The sequence below is a fragment of the Ipomoea nil genome, unplaced genomic scaffold (genome assembly GCF_001879475.1).
Source record: "Ipomoea nil cultivar Tokyo-kokei standard unplaced genomic scaffold, Asagao_1.1 scaffold0418, whole genome shotgun sequence".
Lineage (NCBI taxonomy): Eukaryota > Viridiplantae > Streptophyta > Magnoliopsida > Solanales > Convolvulaceae > Ipomoea > Ipomoea nil.
The window spans coordinates 60,968-76,215 of record NW_017616846.1 but is presented as its reverse complement, the minus strand read 5'-3'; the positions used below and the strand labels follow the sequence as shown (position 1 = coordinate 76,215).

At 34.1% G+C, this 15,248-nt stretch overlaps 2 protein-coding genes across 4 annotated transcripts; both read left to right on the top strand.

Moving 5' to 3' along the window:
- The first annotated feature begins 418 nt into the window (after positions 1 to 418).
- Positions 419 to 4,720, top strand: LOC109172434 (NAD-dependent protein deacylase SRT2). Of its 2 annotated transcripts, XM_019321587.1 has the most exons (12): positions 419 to 661; positions 802 to 844; positions 929 to 1,157; positions 2,146 to 2,211; positions 2,367 to 2,412; positions 2,588 to 2,748; positions 2,834 to 2,963; positions 3,165 to 3,326; positions 3,797 to 3,924; positions 4,069 to 4,168; positions 4,242 to 4,329; positions 4,401 to 4,720. In XM_019321587.1, exons 1-11 carry the CDS (start codon positions 620 to 622, stop codon positions 4,290 to 4,292), a joined length of 1,158 nt encoding a protein of 385 aa, XP_019177132.1. In that variant the 5' UTR covers positions 419 to 619; the 3' UTR covers positions 4,293 to 4,329; positions 4,401 to 4,720. The 2 variants fall into 2 exon arrangements, with proteins under 2 accessions (XP_019177132.1, XP_019177131.1); XM_019321586.1 differs by having other exon boundaries at positions 420 to 661; positions 4,242 to 4,720.
- A 7,433-nt stretch (positions 4,721 to 12,153) lies between these two features.
- LOC109172523 (aspartic proteinase Asp1-like) lies at positions 12,154 to 15,228 on the top strand. Of its 2 annotated transcripts, XM_019321680.1 has the most exons (8): positions 12,154 to 12,511; positions 12,761 to 12,878; positions 13,029 to 13,249; positions 13,830 to 14,054; positions 14,140 to 14,278; positions 14,386 to 14,586; positions 14,803 to 14,875; positions 15,002 to 15,228. In XM_019321680.1, exons 1-8 carry the CDS (start codon positions 12,267 to 12,269, stop codon positions 15,109 to 15,111), a joined length of 1,332 nt encoding a protein of 443 aa, XP_019177225.1. In that variant the 5' UTR covers positions 12,154 to 12,266; the 3' UTR covers positions 15,112 to 15,228. The 2 variants fall into 2 exon arrangements, with proteins under 2 accessions (XP_019177225.1, XP_019177226.1); XM_019321681.1 differs by lacking the exon at positions 14,803 to 14,875 and having other exon boundaries at positions 15,002 to 15,118.
- Positions 15,229 to 15,248: the final 20 nt, after the last annotated feature.

Genomic DNA, 15,248 nt, shown 5'->3' with positions numbered 1-15,248 from the left:
TTAATGTTTAAATACGTCTTCTTCTTTTTTTTCAATTGCGCAAATTTTTACGTTGTGTAGGGATCTAATTGTAATTCTCTTGAGCTTAATGACCCAATTACAATTTCATGTATAAAATATGAAAAAAAAAATTGTCACTTTTGATCCTATGACTATTGTAATAATTTTAATTATGGAAATACATTTTTACCCTCATCAATTCAGCAAGTATATTCCCGTTACAAATTTTCGACAACTTCTTACCGATATATTGATCGAATGGACTAAAATTGACAAAAATTAAATAATTATAAATTAGAATTGACACTTGTAAACTCATGAAACTCAAATTTAAAATACCCCAATAATCATAGGTTAAAAATTGAAAATGTTTATATATATGTTAATACCAAACAAAGGCTAGTTGTAAACTAAACTTTTTTCGCGCGTGCACGATAAAGCGATTTTGTTTGGGTGAATGGCGGAGACTTCTACGACGTGGAAGAAACAACAACCTCATTCGTACTCAAAACCAACCAAAATCTCGGCAGCTTGATGTCTGTGGACTGTGGTATCTGGAAAGCAGACGAGAATCTTGACAGAACCCATTCTTCCATATTCTCAGAATCATACGAAGACGATGGCCATGACTATGCGTTTCTCCTGCCGACACTTATTCCTTGTATGAATCTTCCTGTCTGTTGTAAATTTACCTCAATGTTTTTTCCCGCTATGAATTGACAATAGTCTGAAATCGACTGACTAGCAATTAATTTAGTGTTAATGTTATTCTCATATCATTTCTGCCAATTGAATGAGCAGGCTCTCAGAAAAGAGAGAGAATTGATGAGAATACCGTTTGCAGGCAAGCTGTTCGTGATATTTATGAATTTGAATTGTATATATAGCTATTAGCTAATTGTTCATATTTATGGCTGTGTATGTATAGGTGGTATTATATCAACTGGCAGAAATGGGACTTTTCCCAGCATATTCAAATGGGCAGTTCCTTGTCAGATATCTGTGAAGTCTGTGCAAACAAAGGCTCATATAAAGTTCCCACAAAACTCATCTGGAAGTAAAGAAAATGCTTTTTTGAGAGACAAGAAGACGGTTCCTTATTCAGACCCTCCAAGTAGAGATGATGTTAACCGCCTGTATGAATTGTTTGATAGGAGGTCAGTACACAAGATTTCTTTGTTCAGAAAAATGGATGATAATGCAACTTTGGGTGACAAGGGAAACCCCATTGGGTAAATCCCACCTTGTGATTCTAGCCGACAAAGGACCACGAGAGGTAAATCAACGTAGGTTGCCCATAACTAACTGGCTCAAACCAATATGCATAGGGTGAACCCTCACCCCACCTTGTGATCCTAGCCAGCAAAGAAGTTTAGGTTGCCCAAACTGACCAGCTCAAACCAACAAGGTCAATAGTCCACTCTTGCTGAGAGTCGAACTTATAACCTCGTGGTTACTAAGTCAACAACATGGGCACCTGGCCAACTTGGTTGGGGTTACCCTATGATAATGCAACTTTATAATAGTAAATAGCTCTTTTTTTGTTAGTGGATAAATTAGTCAGGCTAAGCTAATTTTGTTTGGATTAGTGCGTGTTTATGTTAGTTGATTGTGTATTGCAAACGATGAAAGATGTTATTTTGTTGCTTTTGTCTACTTCAAAGTTCTAGTTCTACTTTGATAGTCTTAGCATGGCATTTGGTCCGGTGGCGTTTATGTGCTTTGGTGAAGGGTGAAATTTCACGATGGATCTTGTTTAGCATCTACATATATGTATGTGTGTCATATCATTAGAGGACAAATGTATGAGCCAATGAGCCATGGAAAATGGAACTAGGAGGAAGGAAATTATGTAAAGTAAAATGCAAAATGTAACTCCATAAACATAGGCTCTGGCTCTTTTGGTCTTACTCGGCTAGCAAATGGCAGAGAAAAGAGAAAAACGGAAATTAGTTAGAATCACAGAAGTTCTCGTATTACAATAATGGATTTCAAGATTCTTCCTTGAATTAATGGCGTGCTCTGAATTGTATGGCTTTTGATCGGCAGTCTCTAATTCATATCATGACATCTTTTATAGATAGAGTGAACATCATGACCGCAAATTTCTTAACATATGTTGTTTGTTTGTTTTGCATTGTGCAGTAAGAAGGTTGTTGTTTTGACTGGAGCAGGGATAAGCACAGAGAGCGGTATTCCTGATTACAGAAGGTTACTTCTACTTGCACCGAAAAACTTCTTGTCAATTGAATTGTAGGACACAAACTGAATGCCATGGCTTTACGTGTCCTAGGAATATTGTCCTTGTTTAGATTTACGATGGTACTACCGTACTACTTTTAACCGTTTTCCTTCTCGATTGGCAGCCCAAATGGAGCATATAGCACAGGTTTCAAACCGATTACTCACCAGGTGATCTGAAGGCATGTCTTGTAAATTCTTTATCATTCAAGTGCTGTTTTCTACTTTTCTCCCTCGTTCATGTTTTGCTTGTTTCTATATTTGAGTAATTTCTTATACAATTCTGCGTCATAATTCACACGTTTATATTCTCTGCTTCCTGACTTGCTTGGTTTTCAACATGCAGGAGTTTCTCCGCTCAGTTCGGGCACGAAGACGTTACTGGGCAAGGAGCTATGCTGGTTGGAGACGGTTCACTGCAGCACAGCCTAGTGCTGCTCATATGGCCTTAAGCTCTCTTGAAAACGCGGGCCACATTAGTTATATGATTACACAGAATGTAGACAGGTGAGGATAAGACTGATTTTCTATCGACTTGCATAATTACTGATTAGGGGACTTATGGTACTAAAAAAATTATTTTTCATTTCAGGCTGCATCATCGTGCTGGAAGTGACCCGCTTGAATTGCATGGTACCGTATATACTGTTATTTGTACGGATTGTGGTTATACTCTAGCTCGTGATCTATTTCAAGATCAAGTGAAGGCTCTTAATCCAAAGGTTAGTTTTTATTATTATTCATTTATCTATTTTATTTGGATTAAATTAAAATTCACTGCCCCCACTTTTGTGTTGCCAATATTGTTATATCATTACAAAGAATTTCATTTCTATAGTTATATCAACTCGTACTCGTACTGCTTCGTTTTCTTTACTTACTGTATGGGACTAGAACTTAAGTGAAGAACGCATATTGTGCAGTGGGCTGAGGCAATTGAAAGTTTGGAGTATGACAGCGGGTCGGACAAGAGTTTTGGAATGAAACAAAGGCCTGATGGAGATATTGAGATTGATGAGAAATTCTGGGAGGAGGATTTCCATATTCCTGTTTGCCCAAAATGCAATGGATTATTGAAACCAAATGTAAGTCGTTTTTCTTTTTTTATTTGATAGATGCGTATATTACCTGACTTAAAGGTCACAATTGAAAAATGGGGGCTAACTCTATAAATTGAACCAAAAAGCATTTTCCAAAGGACTGTCTAGTTCGTGTTAGTATGAACTTTGAGGTTGTAGAGGTGATTTTAGCCATCGTTGAAGTTATAAAATTAAAATACATTTACATCATGTTTGGTTTAGGTTAAACAAGGGTAAAATAGAAAATAAAATATATATAAGCTATTCCTGAGAACTCAGGAATAGCTTAATACAAGGAGGGCAGTAATAGCTATTCCCAGGAACATTGTTCCTGGGGATACAAGTTCTTACCAAACAAAGGAATAGGCCTATTACTGGGAATGCTATTCCATTCCAGGCCTATTCCACGAACCAAATGTGCTGTTACAGTGATGCTATCGAGGTTAGTTAAATTTCTAATTGTTGACAATTTTAAGGTTGTCTTCTTCGGAGATAATGTCCCCAAAGGGAGAGCTGATTCGGCAATGCTAGCTGCCAAGGAATGCGATGCTTTTGTTGCACTGGGTTCTTCTTTGATGACCATGTCTGCATTCCGGCTAATTAGGTGAATTTTTTTATTTATTATCGCTCGAGTTCTTGCAACCAAAACTAGAGTGTTTCAAATTTTCTCTTCTTGGAGACTTGCATCGAGTGCATTCGATGTCTTGAGAGATGATAAATGTTCAAATTTCATTGCACATTTGCACAGAACTGCACACGAGGTCGGTGCTGCCACTGCAATTGTAAATATCGGTGTAACACGAGCCGATGATTTTGTACCTCTGAAAATCAATGCCCGACTTGGAGAGGTAAGGCTCCTTTACAATTTACGCAAGTCACTGGCGCCATTTTACCTTATTTTTCTCTCCCTTGATTTTGCAGATACTTCCGAGATTGCTTGACATTGGATCCCTTGCTATCCCTGCCATTTAATCCCAGTTCTCTGAAAGCGAGGTATCAATACCATTCAAACAGCCACTTTGATCTTGGAAATGGTCTTAAGGTGCACAGGCAATCCCATCATTCACGTATTCTTTTTATATACATAGTTCCTTTCATACTCGAGTTTCAACTAGACCCTAATTGGGAGAGCTCTTATAACATCGATCTGAACCCAAAACCTCGTACTTGGACCACAACTCCACAAGTTTGTCGTGATTTGCATATCTTATTGTCGTTATTTGTCTGTCGTGTGTTGTCCAAGCATAACAAGCCCCTCGTGTTTGCCTGTATTGTTCCATTTTGGATCAAGATTCCTGATCCTTGTTGTACCAATTGTAGTATAGCCATTGTTATTGGGACTACAACATTTTTGTTACCTCTGGCAGTAAGGCTTATGGTGCCACTCCCATACATTTTTCTATTGTCACCTAAAATTAAATGATCTTTTTTTTTTTTTTTTTTTGAAAATAAAAATTAAATGATCTAATTAACTCAAATTTTGAAAATAATTTATTTTTGCAGTAATAGCTTAGGGGTCAAATTAAAATGTTTGTAATTTAATTTGGAAATAACATATTTAAGATATATTTGAAAATTTAAAACGTATAAACACATAATTATTACACTCAACTATCCTCACTAGTGTATACCTAATTATACTTTAAACAACCGTTACTTTTTTTTTTTTTTTCACCATGAAGTCATAACCCTATCGTTATCCTGCTAGTAATTACGTATTTAGCATATCACCTTCTTATTCAATCCCCACTTATCTATGTATATCCCACAATATTTGTCACATACCAAATGGTATAGGGCTACGGTGTCGTTGTTTTGACCAACTGATAGTTGGTTATAGAAAATGTGTTTGATAAATTAATTATTTACTCTTAGTTGATTAAGGCTGTGTTTGGAAACCTTTTCGGGTTTTTAGTGTTTGGCAAGGGAGGAAAATAATGGTCAATCGAAATTAATTTTCAATCAAATGGAAAACAAGCTTATTTTTTCCAAAAATGATTTTTTTTTTTTTTGAAAAGTCATTTTTCAAAAAATTTAAAACAACTTTTTCATGTTCTCCATCTTCTTCGTTGGTTTCCGGCTTCGGAAACTATTTTTTTAATAAATAATATTGGTTTTTTTTATAAAAAAAAATACAATTCTGCTCATTTTCTGAAAAATGATCCAAACATACTAAAATAGTTTTCCGGAATGCAACCAAACACGGGAAATGAAAATATTTTCTAGAAAGTAATTCATTTTTCAGGTTTCTAAATACACCCTAAATGTAAAATGACGTGTAAAGACATAAATATATTGTGATATTTTCTTAACTTTTAATGGATTACATGTAAAATGACTTATAAAGGCACAAGTATATTGACGTATATATAAGGCATAAAAAGCATGCTAACAATTCAATTGTTGGCATGGATTGCGTGCATGCCCACTTTACTAATGTATTTATTCTTTTTTTTTATATACAATATATAACATATAGTATAAATGATATGATTATGGCTAAATTATAAATTATATGCCAAAAAAACTATAATTAAGATTCAAATTTATATTTATGGTCAATTTAAAACTATTTATTAAAGATATTTTATTCATAAATTTGAAATGTATAAATACTATAATTATCAAAATCCATCCAAACTCGTTGTCATGTATCTTATGAGATTAGGGTTGGGGTTCAGCCTTTTGGAAGAATGTATCTGATGAGATAGGATGAAAAATATGCGCAGAACAAAAATTAGGAATTAAAAACGGTTCTATCAACTAACTGCTACTCTGTACTGTAATAATTATGATGTGATTATAAAGAGAGTTTTTTTAACAAAAATGTGCAGAGTTCTTTCGTGTTCGTTGAATGTCGTTAAATTTCTGAACCACTGGGGCTCGTTTGGTGACTGAAATTTAACAAATACAAAATAAAAAATCACATGATTTCACACATATTATTAGCTTATGATTAATTCTGTTTTATTTTTAAAGTCAATTTGACCTTGTGTTTTTAACCTATGAATTAATTGGATAATTTTATTATAAGAATTAATAATTAATCTAAATATATCATTATGATTTTTTTTTGAGTACTACTCAGAACTCTGTTACAATGTAGTATTCCGCCTCTGATCCACTGAGACTCAAACACATGATCTTTCATTCGGAAGAGTTACTTTGTGCTACTAGATCACAAAGTCATTGACATATAAATATGATATAGTCATTCTATATCATCATTATAAGATATCGCCTAAAATGATTTAATTAACTCAAATTTGAAAATAATTGATTGCGTAGTAATAATATAGGAGTCAAATTAAAATATTGGTTGAAAATAACTTAATAATTAAGATATTTTTGAAAATGCTGAAACGTATAACAGATGCAATTATTACACTACTCAACATTTCTGGCATGTACGATCTAATTATTTTTTATACAATTGCCACCTACCTGCCATTATGTTCACAATCACTAACATATTCCTATCCTACGAGTAATTATGTGTTTAGGAGGCAAGCTCAACTAAGTTAGTGAGACAATTGGCTTGGTAACTATAATGTTTTAAGTTTGTTTCTCCGAGTGAGTTGGTTTGAGGATATCAACTATGGACAACTTAAACAAATTTACCTCATTATGATCCTTTGTCATCTAATAATTATCTGTCATTAGTACACATTCAGATAACTGTTGTTGCATGCTTTCCTGTAAATCAAAGTAATTATGTATTTAGCACATCACTTTTTGTTTTTGTTTTTGTTTTTTGTTTTTGTTTTTTGTTTTTTGTTTTTTTTTTTTTTTTTTTTCATTCCCAACATATCTAACTATCTAAACAAGTTGATGGTGTTTAACCCGCTACATGTAAAATAATTATAATGAGAATCCAAATTTGTATTGTTGTCATTTAAAAAGCATGTACTTGTTTCAACCATAAAAAAAAAAAAAAAAAGCATGTACTAATGATAGATATTATCTTTATATTTAGTACATTTTTTTTTTCAAATGATAAAATATAAATTTTGTTCCTAATTATCTAAATATATTGTTATGATGTAATCATTATATTCTATATCAACATTATAATATATCGCCAAAAATGATCTAATTAACTCAAATTTTGAAAATAATTTGATTACATAATAACGTAACGTAACTTAGGTTTCAAACTAAAATTTTTGTATTTTGAAAATAACGTATTTAAGATATATTTACAATTTTAAAACGTATAAACACATAATTATTAAACTCACTTAGCTTATCCTCGTTGGCGTATACCTAATTATAAATACTTTACACAATTGTTACATACTTATTTATGGAAAATACTTGATGTACTCCCAAAACTTTACTCCCAACTTTTACTCCCCTTATTTATGTTCGCCATGACATCATCACCTACGTATCCTTATATTGCTAGTAATTACATATTTAACATATCACATTCTTCTTCAATACTGCTAAATACGTAATTATTACTAGCAAGATAAGGATATGTAGGCAATGAAAAACATAAATAACTAGGTAACAATTGTGTAAAATAATATTAGGTATATACTAAGTGAGGTTAGGTGAGTGTAATAATATATAATTATGTGTTTATACATTTCAAAAATCTCTTACATTATTTTTCAAATTACTAAAATTTTAATCGATTTGACTCCTATGTTATTACTACACAATCAATTATTTTACATATAATTTATAATTATTTAGTCATAATTATTTATATATTATATGTTATATATTTTATATGGAACATACAATAAGGAATAAAAATACATTAATAAGGAAGGCACTTGCATTATATGCACGCTAGCCACTGAATTATTAGCGTACCTAAAGTCATTAGGTATGTGACACTAAGGTTATATGAATAAGAATGTGATCGATGTGCTAAATATATATGTAATTACTTGCAGGGTAAGGATACGTAATTGATGATAAACATAAATAGGTAGGTGCCAGTTGTATAAAAAATAATTAGATCAACGCTAGTAAGATTATGTGAGTGTAATAATTGTATATGTTTATACGTTTCAAAAGTTTCAAAAATATCTTAAATATATTATTTTCAAATTACTAAAATGTTGATTGGACTCCTATGTTATTACTACACAATCAATTATTTTCAAAATTTGAGTTAATTAAATCATTTTAGGTGATATATTATAATGATGATATAGAATGATTATATCATAATGATATATTTAGATGAATTATTAACTTTGGTGATGGATACCCCCAAGTAGGGTACCTAGTCATGAGTATATCTCGACGGTCAGGACTCACAGTTTGACTACGTTTCCAAGGATAATATAATGGGAGGAATCCAATACCTTGGCCCCTATCGAGGCATACGGCCCATTCGGTAGGCCCGACTGGACGACCATCGAAGGCAGTCGGCTGAAACGCCTGATCGGGTGCCGCACTTAGAGACGGTTAAAAGGGGTTTCCACTAGATTTCCTTTTTAATATTAATTAGGAAAGAGGCAAGACGGTATGGAAGCTTTAATTTCCTAAGTCTTAATTTGTTAATTTTTTTTTTTTTCCTTTCCGAGGCATGTGGGACATGCGTTTCTTGTATTTAACGACGATGATTGAGAAACACATGTAGGACATAACCTGTCATATTTAAATATTTTTTAAAATAATTCTGAAACATAAATATGTATAATTATTATTTTCATATATCCAACTTTCACATAACCTTAGTGTCACATACCTAATGACTTAGCGTACGCTTATAATTCAATGGCTAGCGTGCAATGTAAGTGCCTTCTTAATTTACTAATGTATTTTTATTCCTTTATAACTTTGAAAAGTGTCTTATTTTTTGAATGAATAAGAATGTAATTGATATGCTAAATATGTAATTACTTGCAGGGTAAGGATATTATACGTAATTGATGACAAACATAAATAGGTAGGTGCCACTTGTATAACATAAAAACTAATTAGGTCAACGCTAGTAAGATTATGTGAGTGTAATAACTGTGTTTATACGTTTCAAAAGTTTCAAAAATATCTTAAATATTTTTTTTTCCAAATTACTAAAATGTTGATTGGACTCCTATGTTATTACTACACAAACAATTATTTTCAAAATTTGAGTTAATTAAATCATTTTAGGTGATATATTATAATGATGATATAGAATGATTATATCATAATGATATATTTAGATGAATTATTAACTTTGGTGATGTCAGGAGTATACCTCGATGGTCGGGACTCACAGTTTGACTACGTCTCCAAGGATGGGAGGAATCCAATACTTTGGCCCCTGTCAAGTCATACGGCCCATTCGGTAGGCCCGGCTGGACGGCGAACGGAGGCAGTCAGCTGAAATGCTTGATCGGGTGCCGCACTCAGAGACGGTTAAAAGGGTTTTCCACTAGATTTCCTTTTCAATATTAGGAAAGAGGCAATGCGGTTTGGAAACTTTAATTTTCTAAGTCCTAATTTGTTAATTTCTTTTTTCTTTCCTTTCCGAGGCATGTGGGACATGCGTTTTTCGTATTTAACGACGATGATTGATAAACACATGTCGGACATAACCTGTCATATTTAAATATTTTTTAAAATAATTCTGAAACATAAATACATATAATTATTATTGTCATATATCCAACTTTCACATAACCTTAGTGTCACATACCTAATGACTTAGCGTATGCTAATAATTTAGTGGCTAGCGTGCAATGTAAGTGCCTTATTAATTTACTAATGTATTTTTATTTCTTTATAACTTTGAAAAGTGTCCTATTTTTGAATGAATAAGAATGTGATTGATGTGCTAAATATGTAATTACTTGCATGGTAAGGATACTATACGTAATTGATGACAAACATAAACAGGTAGGTGCCAATTGTATAAAAAATAATTAGGTCTAACGCTAGTAAGATTATGTGAGTGTAATAATTGTATATGTTTATATGTTTCAAAAATATCTTAAATATATTATTTTCAAATTACTAAAATGTTGATTGGACTCCTATGTTATTACTACACAACCAATTATTTTCAAAATTTGAGTTAATTAAATCATTTTAGGTGATATATTATAATGATGATATAGAATGAGTATATCATAATGATATATTTAGTTGAATTATTAACTTAGGTTATGGATATTCCCGAGTAGGGTACCTAGTCAGGAGTATACCTTGACGGTCGGGACTCACAGTTTGACTACGTTTCCAAGGATGGGAGGAATCCAATACCTTGGCCCATGTCGAGGCATACGGCCCATTTGGTAGGCCCGGCTGGACGGCCAGCGGAGGCAGTCGGCTGAAACGCCTTATCGGGTGCCGCACTCAGAGACGGTTAAAAGAGTTTTCCACTAGTTTTCCTATGGCCTTTTCAATATTACGAAAGAGGCATTGCGGTTTGGAAACTTTAATTTCCTAAGTCTTAATTTGTTAATTTCTTTTTTTCTTTCCTTTCCGAGGCATGTCGGACATGCGTTTCTCGTATTTAACAACGATGATTGAGAAACACATGTCGGACATAATCTGTCGTATTTAAATATTTTTAAAAATAATTCTGAAACATAAATACGTATAATTATTATTGTCATATATCCAACTTTCACATAACCTTAGTGTCACATACCTAATGACTTAGTGAACGCTAATAATTCAATGGCTAGCGTGCAATGTAAGTGCCTTCTTAATTTACTAATGTATTTTTATTCCTTTATAACTTTGAAAAGTATCATATTTTTTTGAATAAGAATTTGATTGATGTGCTAAATATATAATTACTTGTAGGGTAAAGATACTATACTATACGTAATTGACGACGAACATAACTAGGTAGGTGCCAGTTATATAAAAAAATAATTAGGTCTAACGCCAATAAGATTATGCGAGTGTAATAACGGTATATGTTTATACGTTTCAAAAGTTTCAAAAATATCTTAAATATATTATTTTAAATTACTAAAATGTTGATTGGACTCCTATGTTAGTACTACACAATCAATTATTTTCAAAATTTAACTTTGGTAATAAGATTACCCAATTAATAATGGTCCCGTTTGGTAAAATAGAATGATAATAAGATTACCCAATTAATAATGGTGGTTTGATCCCCTTTGGTATCGACCACTTTTTTAAGAAAGTCATTTTGTCTGTAATAAGCTAATAATTAATTATCAAACAGTAGGTTGAGAAAATAGTTATGAACAGATACTACATTTTAACAGAGTCAATAGTACTAAAAAAAAAAAAAAATTACCAAACATTTTTCAAAAATCGGTTAATACTAGTCATACCCATTAACTCAAATAGCTAAGTTATTTTACCAAACACTCCTAATATGTGCAAAAATCTAGGCTAATAATAATACATGTGAAATGTGAAAATCATGTGATTTATATTTTATTTTGTATTTGTTAATTTTCAGTCACCAAACAAGCTGCAGTGGTTAATATTAAATTAAAAAATTTAACGACATTCAACGAACACGAAAGAGCTCTGAAGACTTTTCGTAAAAAAGCTCACTACTTTTATAATCATATATATCGTAGTTATAGTTATAACGACAGTACGGAGTAGCAGTTAGTTGATAGAACTAACCGTACCGTTATTAATTCTTAACTTTTCCGAACTGCGGTTTGCTGTTTGCCTAAGGAGGGAGAGAAAGAATAAAAGACAGATAATACATTAACAAGAAAAGTTAAGAATAATGCATGCGGCGGCGATAGAATATGAAGGAGTGAAAGAATAATAGGGATAATGATATATACCTAGCCTCTTTTAAGCCTTCATTCCCAAGTAAATTACTCGCCTTTCCAAAGAATCCCAGTCTTTATATATAAGGCAAAGAACAGGATCGGATCCTCATTGGCCCCATCTTGAAACAAAAAAATTTTCTTCTGTTAGTTGTCTGCTTCTTTGTCTCCTTGTCTGACGGCTTGACCTGAGCTTGTGTGGGAGAGATAGAGAGAGATGGAGGGGAGATTAATCGTGGCGGCGGCGATCTTTATGGTCGCCGCTGTTTGTTTGGCTGCCGGGTCGCCTGATCGGCTCGATCGCCATCAGAAATGGTGGAAATGGCCATCTCCTGGCTCTGATGGAGCGTCCTCGTCCTCGTCCTCGTCCTCGTCCTCGTCTTCGTCCTCATCCCCGGTGGTTAGTCGGGGTGGGCCGTCTTCGATTGTTCTGCCACTGTATGGCAACGTTTATCCAAACGGGTATGCGATTCTACTCTTTTGCATGATCTGATATATGTGTGCTTGAGACTAGAGTTGACTGGTGTCACAAAAGATGGAATTCTCTAGCCTCGGGTCCCGGACCTCAGATTCCGGCCCGACAGGCTATTGGGGCAATTTCCTTGATTGTTTTATCGATTTTTTTTTGAGATTTTATGTAAGGAAAGAACATGAATTGGCAAAGGTTGAATTTTTATGTGTAGTTCTGATGATCTGAATATGTTTTTGTAGATTTTACTTTGCCCAAGTGGATATAGGGAATCCTCCAAGGCCCTATTTTGTTGATCCTGATACTGGCAGTGATCTTACATGGCTTCAATGTGACGCTCCTTGTGTCCATTGCACAAAGGTAAAATCTAATTTCCCAGAATGAAGAATGGTTGATATAAGAAATATATATGCCTCAGTTACAGATGGATTTGTTTCTTTGTATATATGCACAAGATTGTTTATGACACCAAATTAAATTCCATATATATATATATTTATTGATGTGCAGGCACCTCACCCTTTGTACAAGCCCAACAATGACCTTGTGATTTGCAAGGATCCCCTTTGTGCCTCTTTGCATGTGGGCGACTACACGTGTGAGTCTCCAACGCAATGTGACTATGATGTTGAGTATGCAGATGGAGGTTCATCTCTGGGTGTTTTGGTTAATGATGTTTTTTCTCTCAACCTCACCAATGGTGTCAAGATTAAGCCTCATCTGGCTCTAGGGTCAGTATATCTATCTATCTTGCTCTCTGCTCTCTGGTATCGTCTGTGCTATTCAATTCATAACACTTGATATGTTATTCTCTGTTAACTGATTGATGTCAAGATCCAGCTTTTACGTCCAATCCCAATCAAGTTGGTCTGAATGTTGACTTGGTAACCACAAGGTTACAAGTTTGACTCTTATGAAAGTAACCTATATTAACTTTCTTGGTTTGATCAGGTCAATGGGTAACTTAGGTTTGTTTATTTCATTATGATCTTTTGCGGGTTAGGGTTACTAATAGTAGGTTGTGGGGTTTACTTAGGGTATACCCTTGGGTAGTGACTGGTTTGAGCCAGTCAACTATTAATAATCTATATGTACTTATTCACCTCACTGTGATCATTTGCCGGCTAAGGTCACAAAGGGTTGGTTATGGGGTATACCCAATACCCACTCTCAGTCAGTGACTGTGAATTTCTCTCGTCCAGCTTGTAGAACAACTTTTGCAGACATTATATTATATTATATTCCTTTTAATTAGTTGAATGGCTTTGAAGGTAGGTTGAGAAGTTGTGGATTTTTGATATGAACATACAGGTGTGGATATGATCAGATACCAGGTCCCTCTCACCATCCTTTAGATGGAATACTTGGGCTTGGGAGAGGAAAAAGCAGCATTGTAACACAGCTATGGGGTCAGGGTCTGGTGCGAAATGTAATCGGTCACTGCTTGAGTGGGCGAGGAGGAGGGTATCTCTTCTTAGGCGACGAGGTTTATGATGCCTCGCGTGTCACCTGGACACCCATGTCACGAGACTACACGTAATAATATATATAATATAATGTGCATATATGTTTTATTGTTGATTGATATGATGATGATGATGATGATGATACATGAGTGCAGGAAGCACTACTCTCCAGGGCCTGCAGAGCTAACTTTTGGTGGGAAAAGTACTGGGGTTAAGAATATGATTGTAGTGTTTGATAGTGGAAGCTCTTACAGCTATATGAATTCCCAACCATATGAAGCTTTTCTGTATTCAGTAAGTTAATTGTCATCTCCATTCCATATTTCCATTCAAATCTCGATCCCGATCATTATCAGCTTAAACTTTTAGTCTTGATCGACAATGGTGATATATACTTGCAGGTGGTGAAAGAACTGAGAGGAAAGCCATTGAGAGAAGCTGGGGATGACCCTACCCTACCTTTCTGCTGGAAGGGCAGGAGGCCTTTCAGAAGCATCAGTGATGTGAAGAAATACTTCAAGTCCTTTGCTCTCAGCTTCGCCAATGGATGGAGATCCAGAACTCTCTTCGAGATTTCCCCAGAATCATATCTCATCATCTCTGTAAGTAAATCCCGCCTTGTGATCATAATAATAAACGTGCGCACTACTGGAAATTATGAAATTTCCGACCACCTGAAAGTTATCTTTTGTTGCTATTTTCGACCACTTTTTGCTTTCAACTTGATATAAGATCACTTTCAGGTGGTGAGAAATTCCATAATTTTCAACCGTGGCGGTCTCACTTTGACTATAATGATAATAATATTTGTTGTGCAGTCTAAGGGCAGTGTCTGTCTGGGAGTTCTGAACGGAACAGAAGCAGGACTGCATAACTACAACGTTATTGGAGGTATAATTTTTGGTTTTTTATTTTTTTTATTGGATGCTACGAAACAGTAAAACATTTAATGAATTAATCTGAAATATTATTAATCTGGAATATAATATAATGGGTGGTCGGAGTTTTGTTTTGCAGATGTGTCGATGCAGGATAGAATGGTGATTTACGACAATGAGAAGAACGCTATAGGTTGGACTCGCGCCAACTGCGATCGCCCTCCGGCACCCAACGTTGTTTTCATTTGAACAAATTTAGGCTTCCATTATTCATTCTCTCATCTGTAGGCTATAATTATATATAGCATTTATTATATCCTACAAACTGCCCTAGCTGCATTATATTCAAATGTAGTATGTACACTACTTCAGTAATATGATTGCAG

Excerpts from the sequence above, each read along its gene's own strand:
- LOC109172434 (XM_019321587.1), top strand. The coding sequence starts at position 620 with ATGGCCATGACTATGCGTTTCTCCTGCCGACACTTATTCCTT. Across the intron at positions 3,327-3,796 it reads ATGGATTATTGAAACCAAAT|GTTGTCTTCTTCGGAGATAA; the intron begins GTAAGTCGTTTT and ends GACAATTTTAAG. Across the intron at positions 3,925-4,068 it reads TCTGCATTCCGGCTAATTAG|AACTGCACACGAGGTCGGTG; the intron begins GTGAATTTTTTT and ends ACATTTGCACAG.
- LOC109172523 (XM_019321680.1), top strand. The coding sequence starts at position 12,267 with ATGGAGGGGAGATTAATCGTGGCGGCGGCGATCTTTATGGTCGCCGCT. Across the intron at positions 12,512-12,760 it reads GGCAACGTTTATCCAAACGG|ATTTTACTTTGCCCAAGTGG; the intron begins GTATGCGATTCT and ends ATGTTTTTGTAG. Across the intron at positions 14,055-14,139 it reads CCCATGTCACGAGACTACAC|GAAGCACTACTCTCCAGGGC; the intron begins GTAATAATATAT and ends ACATGAGTGCAG.